The sequence below is a fragment of the Corvus kubaryi genome, unplaced genomic scaffold (genome assembly GCF_017639235.1).
Source record: "Corvus kubaryi isolate FWS band 111438036 unplaced genomic scaffold, C.kubaryi_AGA036_p1.0 37397, whole genome shotgun sequence".
NCBI lineage: Eukaryota > Metazoa > Chordata > Aves > Passeriformes > Corvidae > Corvus > Corvus kubaryi.
Window position 1 is genome coordinate 11638523 of NW_024581136.1, and position 21499 is coordinate 11660021.

At 63.9% G+C, this 21499-nt stretch overlaps 1 protein-coding gene across 6 annotated transcripts; it reads left to right on the plus strand.

Moving 5' to 3' along the window:
* The first annotated feature begins 106 nt into the window (after window positions 1–106).
* Window positions 107–20809, plus strand: TNK2 (tyrosine kinase non receptor 2). 6 transcript variants are annotated; one of them, XM_042042035.1, is made up of 17 exons: window positions 5439–5721; window positions 5859–6153; window positions 9719–9896; window positions 10034–10104; window positions 11336–11548; window positions 11640–11792; window positions 11991–12268; window positions 12344–12470; window positions 12562–12708; window positions 13068–13162; window positions 15883–16077; window positions 17491–17582; window positions 18099–18143; window positions 18359–19674; window positions 20092–20187; window positions 20277–20404; window positions 20514–20809. In XM_042042035.1, the coding sequence occupies exons 1-17, from the start codon at window positions 5522–5524 to the stop codon at window positions 20518–20520; spliced, it is 3636 nt and encodes a 1211-aa protein (XP_041897969.1). In that variant the 5' UTR covers window positions 5439–5521; the 3' UTR covers window positions 20521–20809. The 6 variants fall into 6 exon arrangements, with proteins under 6 accessions (XP_041897975.1, XP_041897972.1, XP_041897970.1 ...); XM_042042041.1 differs by lacking the exons at window positions 5439–5721; window positions 5859–6153 and adding an exon at window positions 107–514; XM_042042036.1 differs by lacking the exons at window positions 5439–5721; window positions 5859–6153 and adding an exon at window positions 1865–3650.
* The last annotated feature ends 690 nt before the right edge of the window (window positions 20810–21499 follow it).

Sequence of the window (21499 nt, forward strand, 5' to 3'; positions counted from 1 at the left end):
ACGGCGGGCGCGGGGCGCGGTGCGAGGGGTGCAGGAGCACGGCCCTAAGGTCCGGCAGGAGCAGGGCCTGGCCCGGCGGGCGCAGCAGGAGCGCGGCGGGGGGCGGCGGGACGCGGCGAGTCCCCCGGCCCGCGCCCGCTGGTGGGTGCGGCGGGGCCGGCAGGAGGAGGGAGAGGCCCGGGGCGGAGTGCAGGAGGAGGGCGAGCTCTACCCGGGAGAGCAGGAGCACCCCGGCGGCAACCCCGGCACGCGGACCCCGGCGCACCGCCCGAGCCGCAGGAGGTCCGCCCGGGTGTGAGGCCGCACCCCGTGCCCGGTGCCCGCTGCCCCGGGGGTGATCCCAGCCGCGTCCTGGACGTCGCCGGCGTCGATCGTCGCACCCCGCCCCGGCAGGTGCGTGGGCTCGTCCCGCCTGGCATGCCGGCTGTGTGGAGTAACGCCATGCCCGTCCTCGCTCTCCGGTGACGCTGCAGACCCGGCGCAGGATGCGGTGGCAGTGGCGGTGAGCGCAGAGGTAAGGAACGAGGCGCGACCCCATGTTTGGGGGTCCTGCGAGGGGCAGGGGGGTTCAGGGCTTGGCACTGTGGTGCTGCCCGGTTGACGTCTGAGTGTGCCGGTGTGTTGGCACCGTGCCCCGCAGTACTGCGAGCTGCGGTGCTGCGCTCGTGCCCAGGCACTGCGGGACTGCTCAGTCCCGGCCGGCAGCATGCCCGACGTCCTGCTCCAGCTGCCAGGCCAAAGCAGGCAGCAGGGTTTGGTGTGAGTGGGTGCCTGGTGCCCTTGAACTCTCCTAAACCACAGCGGAAGCTGGGGGAAGTTTTTTTTTTTTTCCTGGAGAAAAGGCAGCTTTGCTCTTCCTCTTCCCTGGGCTCGTGGGAGCTGTGGCACTGAACAGAGGATCCTTGTCCTCCGGGGCCAGCCCAGCGCCTCGGGGTGTTGTGTTCGGCCAAAACCCCGAGCCAACAGTGAGATGCGGGGAGCCTCTGACCACCGGCCCAGCAGGCAGCACCGTGGCTGTATCCAGCCGTGTTGTGGCAGGTTTTTCTAACAGTCCAGGACCGTTGGGTACGTTTGCTCTTTGTTGCTTTTGCTTTTTTTAATAAAAGTTTTAAGTTAAACCTGGTAAGATGGTGCTGACAGTCCAGACAAGGATCCCACCTTGCCAGGCGAATCCTGCTCAGCTTCCCCCAGCATGATCTGACCCCTTGCCCACTCTGAAGCAGCAGCTGGAGAGGGGGTTTGGAGGTGGCCAGAGGAACCCAGGCAGGGACAGTGTCTCTGGCGGCAATGCTGGGGCTGGGCTGTCTGGGCAGGACAGGCTGGGGCAGAGCCTGGCGCTGGCACTTCCCCACACCCTCACCTCCCTGGGGCCACTTGGTGCAGCGGGCACACCGGGGTGCAAAGGGTGTCCTTCTTGCCAGGTGCTGTGGGCTCTGGAGGTTGTGCATTCCCCTTTCAGCTGTTCATTGAGCTAGCTCAGGGCAAAGCTTTGAACAAAGTTTTTGGATACTGGGCTTTGCAAAAGTCTCCTAAAAACAGGACCTGCCTCGTGGGGTGTCTTTGAGCAGGTCTGCGCTACCAGGCACCTCTTTAGGGAGAGGGTACAGGATGGACCCCGGCTGCTGCACACCCATCCTTGGCTGCAGCCCTGCTCCTGCTGCCAGCCCCGAGCCCACTGCTCCCCGCAGGGAGTGGGGGGGTAGAAGCAGCTTCCCCATCCCCCCGTCGGGCCGCGCCGAGGCCTGGGGGTGCAGGGTGGGGGCTGTGCAGGCTGTGCAACCTGTTACCAACCCCTGGAGCTACCAGAGCCTCGTTAGCCAGGTATTTGTTAGTGCAGGGTGGGGTGTAGTGGGTATGGCTGGGGGGGCTGGCGATGCCTGCTTCTTCCTCAGGCCGATGCCAGCCTGCTGTCCCACTGCTGTGACTCAGCCTCCCCGGGGCAAGGGGGGCCCGCATGGGCAGAGGAGCAGCCCACACGGGACCATGAACTACTGTGAGCTTGTAGCCGAGGCCTGTCCCAGCCAACTGCACGCCAGACTTCACAGCGTACCTCAGTTTCCTCCTGAGATGTCCCATCCTGCCCCTGGAGCCACCTGAGTTTTGACTTCAGTTGTGTCCATGAGGGATGGCAGCTGTCAGGGGCAAAGCATCCGGGGGGGTATTACCCACTTGTATGGGTTTTGGGGGACAGGAGGAGGCTCTGCTTCATGCACAGCCCCTGCCAGGACAGGAGGACTTAGGAGAAAATCTTGTTCATCCCTTTGCTGAGCAGCCCTGGGGGAGGGCCACTGCTCATGCTGCAGCCTGGCTAATTCGGGTGCTGTCAGTTAGTGCTAATGACCGGCAAATACTGGATGGTCTGGCCAGGATGCTGCACTGCTTTGGTGCTGGGGAACTGCGGGGATTGAGCCCTCATCCTCCTTTCCAGCTCCAGGGAGGCTGGAAAGGAGGATGAGGGCTCAATCTTGCCTGCTCCCCGCCCAAAGGGGAGATGCTGCTGTGTGGATGTGGCTTTGTGCCAGGCTGGCCTGAGACCTGACAAACTTGTTTCGTGCCAGCTGCAGCCCAGCCCAAGGACACCTCCTGTACTGGGGTGGAGATGGGGGTACTGCTTGCAGCACCCCCGCGGTGGAGGGGCCGGTTGGGCCCAGGGCTGAGGGTGCATCCTGGTGCCCCCCTTCCATGGCAGGACTGGGGGCAAAGCTCACTTGGGGAGCAGGTTCACAAAGGCTCTTCCAAGTGCCTGGGCAGAGCAAGTCATGACCCTGGATGCAGGGAGACTTCCCGTACCTTAACCATCAGGAAGTCTGGAGCATCTGGGGTGGACAGATAGGGGTTCCAGGCAGGGAGACCCATTTTGACCTCTCCCACTTCATCCCAGGGGGACCCTGTGACCAGTGTCACGTGAGCCCTGACATTTTGCCCCCTTGCACACTGCCCAGTTCGCTGTGACTCTGGGGCTGGCACTGCTAGGGGACCCCCACAGCGCTGTCCCTGTGGCCCAGGTCAGATCAGTGTGGGGGGCTGGCAGGCACAAACCAGCCTTGCATCAGGGCAGGGTGGCAGAGTCCCTACTGTGGCGGTGACACCAGGGCTCAGTGATGCCAAGCCAGCTGCCCTCTCCACCTCCCCAGCAATGAGGGTGCCAGGGACAGTTGCTTTGCATGTTTGTCCCCCAAAACACTGCACTGTGACCCTGCCTTGGTGGGAGAGCTTGGGGCTGAGGTGAGGATCAGCTATAGGGTCAGCAATTGCTGCCCATGCCAGCGAGCTGGGAGGTGCAAGACAAGCTAAGCCCGCCCCAGCTCGACCTGCGGAGCGGATTTAGCAGAGGAAAGAGGCTTAGGGAGGGGATTGGGGTTGTGCCGGGATGCCCCCCCCCTGCCCCACATGCCTATGTCTTTCCTTTTCAAACAGCCATTGCTGCAGACAGAGGCTCAGAGCAGGGGATGCCCTGTGCTGGGGGGCAGGATCAGACCATGGGGCCAGGCTCTGGGAGCCCAGAGGTGGCAGTGAGGAGGAGCCTGGCACCTCGGCCTCCCCGGCCACCCCTGCCACAGGGGTCCCCAGTCCTTCGTGCTGGCCCCCCGAGACCTCCTGCTTGCTCCATCCGGCCAACCAAGCAGCATCAGGTGCCAGCACCGAGGGAGGTAAACTGGTATGGGGGTACGTGGGGTGGCACAGGCCAGTGAGGGGCTGGGGACAGTCCCCGGGGAGCTGGGTGGCAGCAGCATCCCACAGGTGGGCAGGATGCAGGCGGCAGCCCTGCCTCTGGTGGGAGCAGGATGTGTTTGTACGCGTGGATGTGTGCATGTCTGCACACCTGTGCCGTGGCAGCCGGGCTGGGGAGTATGTCACCACAATTTGGGGCCGCCCTCGGGGCCCTGCAAGGGCTGAATGAGCCAGCCCGGGGTGACGGTGTGGCTGCCCTGCTGCAGCCACAGTCAATGAGATCACTTCCAGGCGACACAGCTGCCAGGAAGGTGGCAGGAAGGTGGCAGGCGGGCTGTGACAGTGAGCAGGGTGACATGATGGAGGTGAGTGGGGGACCCGGTCCCCCTCTGGGAGCTTGTTTTGGGGACCTGTCACTTCCTGGGGTCCTCTGTGCGGGGTGGTGGGCGTGGGGGATGCTGTGGCACTGGTCGCAGGGATGTGGGGCCAAGTGTGGTGTCCCAGAGGGCTGGGGAGCTCCGTTGTCCCCGCAGAGGGGTGGGACACTGTTCAGTGTGGGTGTCACACCCTGGAGGGTAGAAGACAGTGCACCCCATCCAGTGGTTGTCATTGTGGTGGGACCCCCCCTCAGGGTGGGAATTTGCAGGCAACTGAGTCAAGGCTGGCAGGGCACGATGCCATTTGTCTCCTTGGAGGGTACCTAATCATTCTGGTGTCAGTTAAGCCTGGTCAGGCCTGGAGGACCCGACGTGTGGGAGTGTGACCCAAATCCATGCCCAGGGCTGTGGGGACAGGGGCCGTCCCTACTCATCCCCACAGCATCGCCTTCACGGGGCAGGCTGGCGAGGGTTTTGGGGTGGCGCAGGGCGGCTGGGTCCGGAGGGAAGGTGGCATAGCACGTGCATCAGTCACCGTCCTGTGGCGTGCCAGCGCGGTGACGCCGGCGGGCCGTGCGCGGGGGCGGCTCGCTGCTCCCACGCCGCAGGCTCGGCCCGCCTCGGCTCCACGGCTGAGCTCACCTCCGTGGTATGGCAGGAGGAGTCGCCAAGGGGCTGTCCCCGCCCGGCCCCTCAGCCAGGGCAGATGCCCACCTGGACTGGGGGTGTTTGTTTCTCTGGGGGAGGGAGAGGGGAGGGGGGCTAGGACAGACTCTTGCGTCCTGCCTTGGCACGTTGACAGCCTGGTGCCACTCCTTTGGCTACACCAGAGTCTCAGGGCTCTGTGGGGGGAGCAATGAGGGGTCATGGGGGTTCTTCTGGGGGTCACAATCATGCCCCGTGGCGTTGGCATGAGGAGCAAATTGGTCCCTGGGGACTCTGCTGTGCCCCAAAGGACAGGCAGGTCACAGGTCTTTGAGGGGGCTGCAGGCCGCCCCCCCGCTCTGATTTCAACCAGTTGCAGCTCTGGCCCAGGGGGCTGGGAGAGGGACTGTGGCTGGGCAGCGTTGGGGTACAGGCCAGTCCCTATGTGCAGGTGTGGGGGTTCCCCATCCAGGGGGGTGGCTTCTTGCTCGGGGTCGTGCCAGGTGCAGCAGCGCCTGGCAGAGGTCTAGGTGACCCCCAGGCCCCTGCAACGGGGTGGGGGGAGAGGATTGATCCTGGCGTGCCCTTCGGAACCCCCATTCCAGCCGCACCCCCCGGGGCCTGGCTGCTGTCCCAGCCGTGCCGTGCTTGCGCCAGCGCTGCCGGTCGCTGCGGAGCAGCCATCTTCCCTGTGCATCCCATCCCCCTCTGCCTGCGCAGGGAAGCGGGAGGGATGCTGGGGATACTGCCAGCGCCAGAGCCCCCCCATCCCTCTGCAGGTGCCTCCCTACCCATCCTGCCTGCCATAGAGCCCCGGCTGCTTGACGATGGTCCCCCCTCATCCTCCTCCTCCGCCTGGCTGCCTGGTGCACCGTGCCGGGGTGCGGGGAGAAGGGGGCTGCTGGCGCGGCGCTGGTGCTGGCGGCGATGCCACCACCTCTCCACTCAGGAGCCGGGGCAGGGACAGAAGGTGGGCGGTTGGGCTGCCGCGCCGGGAGGAAGACAGTGGTGCCAGGTTGGGATTGGGGTGAGGACAAGCGCTCAAGGGGCTGCCCCCCTTCTCTTTTCCCTTTTCGTCTGCATCCCTCCATCCATCCCTCCCCCGCCTCCCCTCCATCGCCGTCGCGGTCACCTTCACCCTCTCGCTGTTTTCCGGAACTGCAGCAACTTTCTGCCATGTGATCCCAAACCCGGCTCCAGCCCTCGCCGCCCCCAGGCAGACGCGGGCGTCTCCGCAGAGCCCCCCACTCGCCGCTGCGCCGCAGCCGCCGCCGCCTCAGCCATGGGTGAGAGATGCGACTACCAGCGCTTGAGCAGCGCCGAGGAGGAGGAGGAAATGCACGGCCCCCTGCCCCACAGCTTCTCGGACAGCACCGGGCAGCGGGCCCTGCGGCTGGGCAGCAGGCGCCCCACGCCACCCCCCCGGCAGGACATCGCCCCGGGCGTGCCGTGCCGGCGGGTCAGTGGGGGGCAATCGGTAGAGGAGAGCAGGGGGGGGGCACCTGGCTGAGCTTGATGGTCCCAGGATGGGCATGGGTTGGCAGCTGACATGGAGCACAGGGGGTCCCTGCATGGCCTCTCCCCTCTGGAATGTGCAGTACCCCACAGCATCCGGGGCAGCATGACACCCCCCCTTGCTCGGCTGTGCTCCCATCCTGACCCACGGGAGGGGGGATGCCTACTGCTTCTTGTTGGGGAAACTGAGGCATGGGGGAATGGTGTGCGGCAGCGAGGATCAGCCAAGCCTGGCACAGCTCGTGGAGGGGGGGGCACGGTGCCCAGCACAGGATGCCGTCCACCAGCTGCAGCGCTGTAAGCAGACGGTGGCCCCGCAGGCTGCCATCCCCACACGGGGGTGTCCCTGGCGGAGGCCAGGCTTTGTATGGATGTGGGGAATGTGTAGGTGCAGGTGGCTTGAGGTGTAGGACAGGTATTGTGTTGTCCTTATGGATAGATGTAATGGGGTGGGAGGGGGGGGGGGAAGATGGGGAGGAACTGACCCCCCCACGTGCCAGCTCGGACGGGTGTGTGCGCTGCCAGGCAAGCGCGGAGGCGAGGAAAATGCCACAGCGGGGGTGGGCACCCGTGGGCGCGCAGGGGGCAGGCGGCTCCAGGTGTGCGTCGGGCGGAGGCGGGAGCAGGAGCGGGACGGTGCCGCCGGCGGTGTTTGCGCACGTGCGGCCGGGCAGGGCGGCAGCCGGGGGTGCGCGGAGGGGACGCGCGTGGGGGGCGGCTGCGGTTGTGCAGGTGGCGGGGAGCACGCGGGGGGATCGCTCCTGTGTGGTCCTGGGGCGTACGTGAGCGTCCTCACCGCCCAGCGTGCATGAGCCCGGGTGCACGTAGGGTGCATCCCTGGCGCTGCAGGGATGGGTGTGCATGGCAGGGGCGGGCAGGGCACCGAGGGCCGAGCAGCACCTGTGCCGGGGGTCCAGGGGATTTGCGACTTCCCCACCACAGGATGGGAGTTTGCTGGCAGGACTCCTTGCCCAACTCGGAGTCGAGGTCGCAGGATCACTCCCTGTGCCTGTGGGTCTATCACAGAGAGGGAAACTGAGGCACGGAACCTCCCCTGGCATGGTAGGCAAAGCTGGGTTCCCCGTTCCCTTTTGGAAATCTGTACTCCCGGTGTGAGCACTGAACTGGGCAGCCTCACCTGGGATTTGGGGGTGCAGGAGGCAGTGCACTCGGTGCCAGTCCCAGTGGGTGCCATTTCTGCTTGATGAGGGTGATGCTCTGTCGAGGCAGGGCACCCCCCCACCCCCGGTGTCCCCTGAGCTGGGAAGGGGGAAGCTGGCGCGTGGCAGAGGTTGGTGCCGAGGGCACTGTGCCCAGTTGTCCCCAGTCAATGGGCTTCTTGTGCCCGGCGCTTGTGCTGCCGGGTGCCAGCTGGGATCCCAGTGGCAGTGGAAGCCCCAGTGGAGACTCCTCCTGGGGATGCACTTAACTCCCTCTTAGCTGCCCCCCTGGCACAGCAATGGCCACGCTTTGGAGGGGCCAGGCAGGGGGGGATGTGGCAAGAGAGGTTGCTGTGGGTCTTTCCTCTCTCACGCTGTGGCTGCCGGCGTGGCCAGCTGTTCTCCCTGGGGAGCCCGCGGGCGGACAGCACTGCTGGGGTTGGGTGCCAGCCCCGCCAGGGAAGGGGAGCGAGCGCCGGGGTGCTGGTGGCACCCCACGGCAGAGCCCCGTGGGGGCTGGCAGCTGGGCAGCGGATATGTTTGCCGAGCCAGAAACTCCCCCCGCAGTGCCCATCGCCCTGGCATCATGCCTGTGGCCTGGGTTGGGGAGCAGAGAGCCGGATGTCTCTTCTGCCTCCCTCCCTCCCTGCTTCCTGGGGGGGAAACTGAGGCCTGGGAGCGATTCCCAAGGCCGGGGCGAGTTTCCATGGAAATGAGAGCGGGGGTCCGGGCTCCCAGCTGCGAGCGACCGCCGAACAAGGGAGAAAGCGGGACATTGATGGGAGCCCGGCCCCTTGGGCGCGCGTCCCAGCCCGCCTGAAAATAACCCTCCTGGGCAGCGCTGCGGGCAGGCGACCGGGACCGAGCCCCACTGCCAGCGCGGGGTCCCCAGGAAGCGGCTCCAGCCAGGGGAGTGACACCCAGCCCTGCCTGCCGCCACCCCCCACCCCGGCCCCGTTGCGTTGGGGAAGGGGAGGGCCGGCCGGCCAGAGGATGGAGAGCCGGATGGAAGGAGGGGCAGAGCCACAACCCGCGTCCGGCCGAGGGACAGCCCGAACCCCCTGCCCGCTCCAGTGGGGTCTGTGGGGCGGCCGAGCCCAGGGGACATCTCTGTAGCGCAAATGAAGGGGCTGCGGGTGCCCCAGCTGCGGTGAGCGGGCTCCGCCGTGGGACGCCGGCAGCGGGGAAGGGACATCAGCGGTGCCAGGGGCTGGCGGCGGGCAGCCAGGCAGGATGCGACGCTTCCAGGCTTTGCACCGATCCTTCCCCTTCCTCACCCGCTTCCGCCTCTACCGAGTAAGTGCCGACCCCCGCCCCGTGCAGACCCTGCGCTGGCCATCACCCGGCCCTGTCCCCGTCGCCTGCGGGCAGGGGAGCCGCAGCTCCCTTCGCCCCGCGTGGCCCTGCGTGCCCCCATGCGCCCCCGTGCCCAGCTGCTCGCCGCGCCCGCCGTATTTTTAGCCCAGTGCCGAGGGTTGCAATTGCGGTGACGCGGCCGAGGGAGCCGAGCACAGCGGGTGAAGACGCCAGGGGCCATGTCGTCTCCCGGGGAAGAAGAGAGGATGGAGAGGGCTACCGCTCTGTGGGGCTGGGGTGGCGGGTCCCAACCTCCCTCCTGCTCTCAGCAGGAGGAGGCAGAGCTATATCCCTTTCCAGAAAGGTGATGGTGAAAGTGGGGGAGAGCCGGGACAGCAGGCAGGGATGGGGAGTGGGGGGGAGCATGGGGCTTCATCTCTCCGTGTTTGTGCTCTGGCATGGCTGGGGGCTGATGCCAGCAGCACTGGGGTGCCCTGTACCTCAGCACTGGAGCAACAGGACTCTTAGAGACCCACATGTTCACATGTTTCTCTCTGCCCCCTCCCTGTGTCTGGCCAGTGAGGTGCCACCACCTATGGCAGAGGAGACCCCCTGATAGTCTGTACTACAACTCAGCCAAGTGTGCGGGCATGCCAGGGGGCCAAGGTGGCTGTCCCTGCTGGGGACAGCCCCTCCAGCTGAGCAGAGGGAATTGGGCGGGCACATCTATTCTGAGGCTCTGCTTCCCTCCTCTGTCCCTGGCACCCCTGACCAGGGATAGCCTCTGCTGGAACGGAGAGGTGGGCTGGTATTTCTATGGGCAGGACAGGGCAGACTGGGGGGCCCTGCCTATCTCTGGGGGTCCTGATGATAGGGTGCCTCTCCTGGCCTCCCCCAGAGAGCTGGTGACAGGCTCAGGAGATGACTCCACTAGTATCCCTCACAACAGCACCCCAGCCTTGATTTTGAGCCCCTCTGGGTGACTCCCCAGTGGGAATGGGGCAGAGGGGAGCAGAGCAGGGTTGCCCCTAACCCAGTATTGTGTCCCAGCAGAGGCTGAGCTGTAGCATGCAGGCGGAGGAGGGCACGGACTGGCTGCTGGAGCTGCTCACCGAGCTGCAGCTGCAGCAGTACTTCCTGCGCATCCGAGACGAGCTCAATGTCACACGCCTCTCCCACTTCGAGTACGTCAAAAATGAGGATCTGGAGAAGATCGGCATGGGACGCCCCGGTGTGTACATCCCCCCCAAACCTCTCACCAGCTGGATGTGCAGCATCTTTTGGGAAGCCCACAGGAGCACAGGGGGCTGGAGGGGACCCCTATCCCAGACTGGCTTGTGACAGTCACTGTGTCCCTGTGTCCTGCAGGCCAGCGGCGGCTGTGGGAGGCAGTGAAGAGGAGGAAAGCCATGTGCAAGCGGAAATCCTGGATGAGCAAGGTAGGGATGGGAGAGAGAGAGGTGTGGCAGGGAAACTGAGGCAGACAGGAGGAGCTGGACCTCTCCCTGTGCCCTTTTGGGATGCCTGGCTCTCCCACATGCCTGGTCCCTGGAGGCTGACAGGGAAATGGGCAGAAGCCCCAGCTATCCCTGCCCCGCCTTTGGTGTGACCCTACCAGTGTGTGCCCCAGTCCCACTCAGGCTCCTGGGTCAATTCCCAGCAAAGGACAGCCCTGCTACCCCAGCACTCGGAAAATTCATTCCCCTCATGTTATTTGCTGCTTTGTCAGGAAATTTGTTTGCAGCCGGTGAACCAGAGAGCCTTGCTCCAGACAGCTCTGTGGGCAGCCATGGTGCCCAGGACACTGCCCACCCTGCTGCCTAACAGCAAGGGGGCAAAGCCTTGTACCTGCAGGCTGGGACACACTATGACAGGGGACCTTGGGATGCTTACATATGCCCTGATGCCATCCCATCCAAAGCTGGTGCTGCTGGCACCCTATGGCACCTGGCACCCCAGAAGAGCAGAGTTTGGCAGAGCTGTTTGCCAGCTGGGCACTGGGTCATGGCCTTTCCCCTGCATGACTTGTCTGTGCTGGGACATGGTCAGGATGGGCTTTTAATAGAAGGGTACTTATATTAAAGAATAAATGGCAGAAATGCCACCTCCCACCCCAGACACATGCTGGGCCCAGCTCCCACACACCCTGCATCAAGACTGGGATGGACCCTGCCTCATGGGGCACATCATCCATCCCAGCTGAGGGAAATGGAAGGAGAGCCCATCCCCTCTGAGTGGTGGCAGTGGCAGCCAGCACGCATTGCAAAGCCCATGTCGCTGCAGGGATGTGTCACCACACTCAGCCCAAGCTGGAGGTTTCCCTTGGCTTTGTGCCCAGGCACACTGTGTGGCCTTGGCCTGGCCAAGGAGTGCCCAGGGCCCTCTGGCTACCGGCCTGGTTTGCTGTGGCTGTTGGGGAACTGCTGCAGAGCTGCTGCAGGACGAACAATCCCTTCCCTCCACGGGAATCACAGCTCAGTGTGCTGGCAGCTGGAGGAACAGAGCCTTCTCCCACAACCAGCCTTCTCTGGGTCATCACCCGTTAGGGGTCATCATTAGGTTCCAGCATGTACAGCCCAGGCAAGGGGTTGTTCCAGCACTGCTCACTTACAGACCCGAGGGCTTGGGATGTTCCCATACCCATGTTTCACCTTCCTCCATGTCCCACAGGTGTTCAGTGGGAAGCGCCCGGAGTCGGAGCTGCCGCCCCAGCCCCAGAGTACCTTCCGCAAGCCCCCCACGCCACCACCCCCTGAAGCTGGGGGCCAACACTCCCTCACCTGCCTTGTGCGGGAGCGGGACCTCTCGATCTTTGAGAAGCTGGGTGACGGCTCCTTCGGTGTCGTGCGTCGCGGCGAGTGGTGCACGCCTGCCGGCAAGACGGTGAGAGGCTGCTCTAGGGGGGTGGGGAGCCAGGCAGTGGGACCACCCACAGGGGAAGACACTTTGGAGCTCATCCTTCGTTTGGCCATAGCTGAATGTGGCAGTGAAGTGCCTCAAGACGGATGTGCTGAGCCAGCCAGAGGCACTGGACGACTTCATCCGGGAGGTGAATGCCATGCACTCCCTGGACCACAGGAACCTCATCCGCCTGTATGGTGTGGTACTCTCCCACCCCATGAAGATGGTGAGTGTGGGGGGATGGGGCTGACCCCAATGACACCCCCATGGCAGGGGTCCCACATGATGGCATGAGCAAAGCTGATCTGGGTCTTTACCCCAAGTCCTCTGCTGGCATCCCCAGTGGGGCATAAGAAGGCTGGAAGCCAGCCAAACCAGGGTGCCCCTGGACTGACCGACTTGCTGTCCACACCCCATGGCCCAGGTGACAGAGCTGGCCCCACTGGGTTCCCTTCTGGACCGCCTGCGGAAGAACCAGGGCCATTTCCTCATCTCCACCCTGTGCCAGTATGCTATCCAGGTGGCCAAGGGCATGGCCTACCTGGAGTCCAAGCGCTTCATCCACCGCGACCTGGCTGCCCGCAACATCCTGCTGGCCTCCAATGAGCTCGTCAAGATTGGGGACTTCGGACTGATGCGGGCCCTGCCCAAAAATGATGATCACTACGTGATGCAGGAGCATCGCAAGGTCCCCTTTGCCTGGTGAGCCTTGGGAAGGGGGAGATCTGGAGGTGCAGCACCCATGGCCTTCTGATGCTCATGTCCTTCCCCCTGCAGGTGTGCTCCTGAGAGCCTGAAGACCCGCACCTTCTCCCATGCCAGTGACACCTGGATGTTCGGAGTGACCCTCTGGGAGATGTTCACCTATGGTCAGGAGCCTTGGATCGGCCTCAATGGCAGCCAGGTAGGTGTACAGCAGGGACCTGCCCCCTCACCTCACCCCACTGGTGCTGGGGGGGATACGGGACACCCTGACAGCATGTGCTGTCCCACAGATCCTGCACAAGATAGACAAGGAGGGTGAGCGGCTGCCGCGGCCTGAGGACTGTCCCCAGGACATCTACAATGTCATGCTGCAGTGCTGGGCACACAAGCCTGAGGACCGACCCACCTTCGTGGCCTTGCGAGACTTCTTGGTGGAGGTGGGTGAGCAGGGAGGGGGACAGGAGCTCCAGCACCCTGTCCTGCCAGCTCTGCTCAAGCATGGATAGAGCTAAGAATATTGCTGAGGTGGGAAGTGACCTGGGCCAAGGTGGGAGCTCAGGCCAGGCAGCCCTGCAGGCTGGGAGGTGGAGGGTGGTGATATGGTTACAGCAGGAAGCATCTGGTTGCTGCAGTGCCATCGTGCACCCCAGGGCTGTGTCAGCTGAGCAGGGGATAGTGGTAATGCTGTCTCTTGTCCATTTTTGGGGCCTCCATGCCCTCCATGGGGCTGGGCCTGCCCTCAAAATAGGGTGGACGGAGGGGCTGTGTCCCCTGTCCTCACCCACCTCTCCCCCAGGCTCAGCCCACCGACATGAGAGCGCTGCAGGACTTTGAGGAGCCAGACAAGCTGCACATCCAGATGAACGACATCATCACGGTCATCGAGGGCAGGTACTGCACGGGAAGGTGGCAGGCATTGTAGAGGGGGAAATGCACTGCCTGCCAGCGTGCATAGGGATAGGGAATGGGGAGACTGGGACAATGTGAGCACTAGCAGAGCTATGGGAAGCAGGGATGGGAAGGGGTGGCTCTGCCCCCAGCATACCCGGCCGTGTACCCTACGGGTGGGCAGAGCTGAGATGTTTGTGGTCCCCCAGGCAGCACAGCATGGTGGGGCCACTCCAGAGTGGGGGGCACAGCCCTGCCCACACTGCCCACAGCCCTGCCCGAACCATCCCTGCTGACTCACCCCACTGTGCCCGTGGCTTTTGCCCTGGGAAACCGCACGCCCCAGGGCCGCTCCCTGCTGATAGTGGTGGGGACGTGCCGCCAGCACCCGGAGACGTGCTGCTGTCATCGGGTTGAGAGAGGCACCGTGGGACTTGGTACTGTGCTGGCAGAACCCGCTATGCTGTGGGCTCGTCGGTCCCTGCTGACCACGCCGGGGCACAGCCACCCCCTCTGCCGTCCCGGGGATCTGGGGACTGGAGTAGGGGGCCCTTTTGTCCCTGCATCTCTATCCCAGGATGTGCCTGTCACCTTCCAGCTGGGGGAGACTGGGGACCTCCCAAAGGAGTTCAGTGTCCCCGCGCTAGGGCCGGCCCCCCAATCCCGAGGGGAGGAGGAGGGCTCTGTTCTCGTCTCCCCCCGCCCCGGGCCGGCTCCCCGCGGTTAGTCACAACCCGGGGTGAATCAGGCCGGGTTTGTGTGTCTGCAGGGACCGGCTGCTCCCGGTCCGCCGCCGCGGGGATGACTCTTGCCCAGGGTCTGGCGGTTTAATTGCAGGGAGGGGAGGGGAGGGGAGGGGAGGGGAAGCGGCGTCGGCGGAGGGAGGGAAGGAGCGGCGGAGGGCGGTGCGGCCGCGCCAGAGCGCCTACATCGTCCCTGCCGCCGCATCGCGGCTGGGCTGCGGGTCCGCGCCCCCCGCCCCACCGCCGGCCCCAGGTGAGCCGCGGAGGGAAGGATGGAGCGGGAAGAGGGGCTGGAGGTTGCCTGTTGGTCGGGAATTGCCGGGAGTGGAGCAGAGCCGGGGCGCAGCTTCCCCTGCCTCAGTTTCCCCGAGGGACGCCGGTCCTTGGTGACCCCCGGTGATAGGTTTTGGGGGTGCGGACTCAGGGCACACGCGGCGGGTTCAGCAGCCGGGGGATGGCAGGAGCCCGAGCGGCTGCCGGTATTCCCGGAGGGGAGGCCCCTCCCCGTGCCTCAGTTTCCCCCGCGGCGGCCGCCCCCCACCGCGTTGCCTGCGGGGATGCCCGGGCAGAGCTGGCGGGGGAAAGGGGGGAGCCTCTAGCCGGGGGCTGCATCCGGCCCTGCCGAGGCCGCCCGGGGCACCGTAAACACCCCCCACCCCTTTTCAAGCCCCTGCCTGTCGTTCGGCAGGCGCCGGGTGTGCGTACGTGTGTGTGGGCAGGGGCAGGGACCTCCCTGAAAGCCCCCCGGGGACCCAGCCGGCCGCGGGACGGGGCTGTCTCGGGGAGAGGAGCCAGGGCAGCGCCGGAGCGGGTTTGTGCCGGGGGTCCGAGCTGGGGTTCGGTGGGACCGAGGGTGGGAGCAGGGAGAGTGGAGGGATGGCCCGGCCGCAGCATCCCTTTGTCGGGATGCGGCGGTGAGGGGCGCAGGGAGGGCGAGTGGAGGGGACCTCCCGGGGAGGGGAGCCGTTCCCCCACCTCCCCCAGCCTGCCGCGGGTGAGGGAGGGTGCCCGGTACTGGCTGGGCTCTGCCGGGGCTCTGCCGAGGGGTCCCGACGCTGAGTAAGGCGGCTGGCTGGCGGCAGCGGGAAGGTAAACAGGAAAAGGGCTGAGCTGGTGGCCGGGGGTGACTCACAGGTGACTCCAGGAAACTTCGGGGCCCGTGCCAGCCTCGCCAGGCTGGCACCCACACTGCCACTGCCCCCTGCCCGCAGCACACCCTGCCCACGGGGAGGGTAGGGCCCTGACAGGCAGGGGGGTAGCTTAGGGTCAGAGCCCCCCCACCATTTATTTGGCACAGTGCTGGGTGGGGTACACCATTTGGGATGCCTTTCCCTGCCCCATCCCTATTCCCCCCACCAGTCCCTCTGGACTAGATGACCTCCTCATGCACCCCAGAGGTGGCTGTGTCCTAGGCGACTCCTCGGGAACGCACTGGGGACCAGTACCCCAGGGTGGCCTAACCCCACCACCTGTCTTTCTGCCCAACTTCCCCTGCCTGCACCAGCCTGCACAGGGCTCACTGATAATGTAGGAAGGGAGCGAGGAAGACCCCACAGACCACCGTCCCCCATATGGGCCCCCATCAGATGCCAACAGTGTCCCCTATGCCTTCCTTAAGTGCATGGGCCACAGAGGGATCGGTAACGAGCAGCTTGGTGCAGGCATCACCCCAAGGCTCCTGCATAGCTTGAGGCAGCAAGGAGGAGGAAGGGGCATATCTTTTGGGACAAAAGCATGTAGCTTTGTTCCCCACCACTTGCATTCCCAGCACCATCAGGTGCAGGGACCATGTGGGGTGGGAGCCAAAGCGTACTGCCGGTGTAGGGTTGGGATCCTGGGCACCCAGGTTCCCTTCCTGGTTGTGTCACCGCACGCCTTCATGGACTTGGACGAGTCACCTTGCCTCCTCCCCATCACTGGGGCAGGCGCGTGTCAACCTCCCATCCCCTCATCAGTAACGAGGTCCTTTTTATTCCTTAGGGCCGAGAATTACTGGTGGCGGGGTCAGAATAAACGGACCCTAAAAGTTGGCCAATTTCCCCGAAACACGGTGACCTCGGTGGCAGGGCTGTCAGCCCACGACATCAGCCAGCCGCTTAAAAACAGCTTCATCCACACAGGCCATGGAGACACCAACCCGCAGCACTGCTGGGGGTTTCCCGATAAAATTGATGAGTAAGAAACTTTTTGTCTTCTCTGCATCCTTTGCCTGCTCCCTCCCTTCCCTGCTGCCCACTGGGCTCGGGAGCAAGACGCGGCTTGGCTATTGCCCCCCTTTCCCCCCATGAAGCATCTCTTTCCGCCCCCGCTGTAATGGGAATGGTGGCTCTGGGTAGGGTTCCTGCAGCTGGACTAACTTCCTTGCCTCTTCCTACTAATGGGGTTAGGGACGTCTGGGGCTGCTGTGCTTGTGGCTGTCCCAGTGGGGAGACCTTTGTGGCTGTCCTGGGACAGGGAGACATCAGTAAGCACCACCCCAGAGGTGGCCACATTACCCCAAAGCACTTTTGGGATGTCCCAGGGCGGCTAAATGTGCGTGGCTTGCAGCCTGTCCCCACGCTTCTAACAGCATGAGTCTTTTTGAAAAGCAAAACATGAAAAAAATCCACCAAAATGATTTTTTTCTCCACCCTGCTCTATCAGAAGACACCTGGCTGGACTGTGACTGGGGGGAGGGGGGCTGGGTGCTTGTGCTCCAGTGTCCCACATACTCCCTGCCAGATGGGACTGGTTGTCTGGCAGTGAGCAGGAGCACCTTGGCAGGGGGCATGTGGGGGTCTCTCCTTGAACTGGGCTGGAGGGATGTGGGAGGTCAGTGCGGTGGGGCACAGGATAGGATTTCAAAAACTGGAAAGCTCCTGGTGGGTAGGGCCAGGTCCTGCGCTAGTCCATCCCCTGGAATCATGATCCCAACTGCTGTTTGTTATCCCAGGGCTGGGACAGCTCTGCTGGTGCCTCAGTCCCAGCCTGACCCCTCCACAGCCCCCTGTGTCGTGGGCTGTGCCGGTGGCCCTCAGAGGGCTGAACGGAGGCGCTGTGTGCACAGAGCTGGCTCGTGCCCCGGCAGGCCTCCCCGCGCCCCGCTGCGTGGGCACGGGCACTGGGTACGTGCTGCCCGGGCTGCCGAGAACGCACCGAGCTCGGCACACGCCCAAGCCCTCGGGCTGAGCCAGCTCCCGCCGGCTCCCTGGCTTGCGACAGCTCGCCCGGGCCTCCCGGCACCCACTGGCACGTGGTACTGGGGCACCCTGCCTTGGGCGCAGCATCGCCCCGGTGCTGGAGGGGCGTCCTGGGCACTGCATCCCGCACAAGTACCCTGGACACGGTGCCCTGCTTGCAGTCCCCTGGGCACAGTGCATCATGCACACGGAGCCGGAGATGGGTGGCATGACATTGGGATGGCACCAGGCTCTGTGCCGTAGCACTGGAGGCCTCTGGGGTGTGTTGCCCCAGCACTCACAGGAATGGTACTCACCAGGCATGGTGTGTGGTGAAGGAGCTGTGGGGTGTCCCAAGGCATGAGCCTGGGGAGTGAGGGGTCTCACATGGCCCCTGCTGACTCCCAGGCACTCTCCTCTCTCCCCACAGGCTGTACCTGGGAAATCCCATGGACCCTCCTGACATTTTAGGTGTGGACCCGAGCGCTGCCAGACCTACACAGCTTCCAGGGAGGGCTAAAAGTGAGTGGCTTTTCTCCTTCCTCCTGCCCATCAGCTGCACAAAGCCCCCATCCCCGTATCCTGCTGCCAGGGTGATGGGCTGGACCCTCTCCTTTCTGTCTCTCTGCTGGCACTTGCTTTTTGCAGACCAGGGGTAGCTGGGGTGATGGACCGTGTTGTCACTTGGCTGTACGCCACTGCCAGCAGTGTGGGCGGCTGGTGGCTCTGCCTGGCTGGACTCTGCCCTGCTGCCCTTCATCCGAGTCCCTTGTCCCCTCCCAGCCTCCCACAGCTGGCCTCCTCAGTGCAGGGGATCTCAGCAGAGCTGCTATGGGGAGGGAACTTGGATGCTGTGCATATGCCACAATCCCCATAAACCTAGAGTTTTTACTTGGAGGGGCTTCCCACCAGCATCCTCTCTGTGTGCCACTGGTGAAGAGGGACACAACAAAGCATGCACCCCGTTAACAAGCACCCTGGCTGCCGCTTGCATGTTCACCCTATGCTTCCCCTTCTCTTGGGTTCTCTCTTCTGCAGGGCAGCCTCCTCCACGCCCACCTCAGCCTACCGTCCTGCTCACCAGTAAGTTGGGCTTCTTTGGTGCTGCTCTCCCTCCCTCACACCCTCTTTCTTTTCTCTCTTACCTGGGTGGCCTGGGGCAGGTGCCCTGGTGTGCCTTGGGAGCAAAGAGGGCTGAAACTATGGGGTGGTTTGGGGGCTTGCAGATGCAGATGCCCCTTCTTGCACCCTAGAGATGGGTGCTGGGACCCTCACTATCCTTCTCTGTCCCCTTCTAGAGCCTTGCTACGACCCGGTCAGTGAGGAGGAGGAGGGTCTGCCAGGGGGTCTCCAGAAGCTCTGCCTGAAGAAGCCAGGCACAGGGAAGGGTCTGCGACCGGTCAAGCCATCAGCACGAGTACCGGGCACCAAGGTGGGCGAGCGGCAACCCGGACGGCTGGCAAGCGAGGGGCTGGCAAGCAGCGAGGTGACCCTCATTGACTTTGGGGAGGAAGTGCCCCAGGGTAGCCCCTCTCCAGTGGGGGAGCTGACAGCCCCATCGTTAGCCAAGCTGGCCATGGAGGCCTGCTCTTTGCTGGACAAGACCCCACCACAGAGCCCCACGCGGGCTCTTCCTCGGCCTCTCCACCCCACGCCAGTGGTGGACTGGGACGCCCGGCCGTTGCCCCCACCGCCTGCCTATGATGACGTGGCACAGGATGAGGATGATATTGAGGTCTGCTCTATCACTAGCCCTCCAAGCCGGCGGGGCAAGACCAACTATGGCTTTGTGGATGAGAGTGAGCGGGGACCAGCACTGGAGGACAACCTCTTCCTGCCCCCCAAGGAGACCAAACAGCCCAGCATGACGCAGACCACCGAGCTCTTTGAGGAGCTGCAGCAGGAGTGCATGAAGAGGCTCAACGTCCCTCTGGGACCGGCCGCCCCAGCTGACGACAAGCCCCAAATCCCGCCCCGTGTCCCAATCCCACCCCGGCCCCTTCGCCGCAATGAGCCTGGGCGCTGGTCAGGGGACCTTTCCCCAGCTTCGGGGGGCGAGGAAGACCGGCCGCCCCAGATCCCTCCACGGGACCCACTGTCACAGCCCACTTCCCGGACACCCAGCCCCATGGCTCTGCAGGTGGGCTCTCCCCAGCAACGTGCTGCCCTCTGCTCCTGCCTCTCCACCTCACCAGGGAAGCCCATGCCCACCACACAGAGCTTTGCCCTTGACCCCAAATATGCCACCCCCAAGGTCATCCAGGCACAGGGCAAGGACTGCTCCAAGGGACCCTGCATCCTGCCTATCGTGAAGGATGGGCAGAAGGTCAGCAGCACTCACTACTACCTGCTGCCCGAGCGCCCTGCCTACCTGGACAAGTATGAGAAATTTTTCAAGGAGGCTAAAAGCCCTGAGGAGGTGCCAGCATCCCGCCAGGTCACCACAGCCACTGTCCGTCCCATGGTGCAGCAGCCACTGCCAGACTGCAAGGCCAACTTTTCCTCCAACAACAGCAACCCTGGGCCCAAGTGCCTGGTGAAAGCCTCCTGCAGCCTCCAGAAGATCGTTTACGACGGGCCAGATGTTTGCCGTCCTGCTGACAAGATCCGGCTGGTAAGTGTCATTCCCAGCATCCATGTGGAGTGGGCTCACCTGGGCAAGAGCTTTCCTCACCCTGTGCCTCAGTTTCTGCAAGTTCAACCCCAGGGGATTGGCTACAAGGAGGCCCCAGCTATCCAGGGGACATAAATCTCACTGCAGTGCTAAAATGGGAATTGAAGGCCCTGGGGAGGGGGAAGGTGGCTTGTTGCTATCGTCCCCTTGGTCTCTCTAGGCTGGGGATATTGTGGCCCACCCAAGCCCAGGAGAGATTTAAGATCCCAGGGTTAAGAATGATCCCAGCTCCAGGCTGACAGTGCTCCCTGAAGATAGAACCAGGGATGGGGGCAGCCCCGGTGGTCCCCTGCTTCAGTCAGAGGCTTCTTGCTGCCCAGGGGTGGCAGCAGACAGTGACCACAAGCTCCCCCCCAGGTGCAGGAGACGGTGCATGGCGTGACCACCGAGGAGTGTCAGGCAGCCCTGCAGAACCACAACTGGAACATCCAACGGGCCATCCAGTACCTGAAGGTACAGCGCACCCCTGTTCCCTCGTCCCGGCTCCAGCAAGAGTGGTGGCACCCCTGTCACCCCTCTGGCCATGCCCTGTCCCTTTGCAGGTGGAGCAGCTCTTCTGCCTGGGGCTGAAGTCCCGTATGGAGTGCCAGCGGGTGCTGGAGATGTTCGACTGGAACCTGGCACAGGCTAGCTCCCACCTCCTCGATCCCTACAGCACCACCCGCCAGAAGTAGGGACATCGATGTTTTTGAGGGGGGAGCAGTTCTCTGTGCCACACTGCTCTGGGCAGACTGGCACTATCACCCCTCCTGAGCTCATGTCCTGTCCTCTCCTTACAGGTGGTGACAGCGGGGACAGGGCGAGCTGTGTCGAATCCAGAGCAGGCATCTCACCACGGGGCCAATCCCCCCACCTCCACCCACGCAACCTGCTGCAGGACTCTGGACTGAGCCCCCACTTGGAGGGTGGAGACATCCCAAAAGGGACCCTGCCCAGCACCACAGACTTTCCAGGGTGCTTGTGCCCTGGCCTTGGCAATGGGCTCCGTCCCCTGGCCCCTTGTTGAATTGTTTTTGTAAAGAGAAATGTAATTTTAATATATATATTATGTGTATATATAAAAATATTCTATGGAGAGGAGGGTGCCTGTGGCCGTCTCCCAGGTCTATCCCTGCCAACACACAGGGACAGGCCACATCTCCATGGGTGCTGGTTCCTCCCTGCAGGCAGCTGGGACTGTAACCCTTGGGATCCCCCATGGGATGAAGCTCAGGAGGGGATGCATGGACTGTGGGGATCCCCAGGAAGCTGTGTGACATGTGCACCTGTAAAACCTTCTGCTGAGTCCTCCCAGGCCTTTTTAGGCTGCAATGTTCTCCCCATCCACGGCTGATGGAGTTAGTCACAGTATATCCCACCCCCAGGCCCAAGGCTGAGCACGGTTTTGCCTGCTCTGAATGGGCAGTGCTTGCCTGCAGGGGAGCCCCCCGCAGCCGGGCCCCCCTTGCCCGGTGCCCCGCGGCTCCCGGCTGCCGCCTGACTCATGCCCGGGCAGGGAGTGGCGGCACCGGCATCGCCCCCACCCACGCGAGCACTGTTGTGCAACCGGGTGCCTCCTGGAGCCGGGAGCAGGTGCAGGAGTGGAGGGGTGGCTCCTGTGGGGTCCCAGAGACAGTGTCCGTGCTCACTCCCCCCTCCAAGTGGGTATCGAAGCCCCTTAGCTGGGTTTCCTGCAGCAGCAGGAAGGGATCTTGGGATCAGGTAGAGGAGGATCTTGGTGCCCAAACCCACCAGGTACCTGCTCTCTAGGATACTCGGCTCCAGA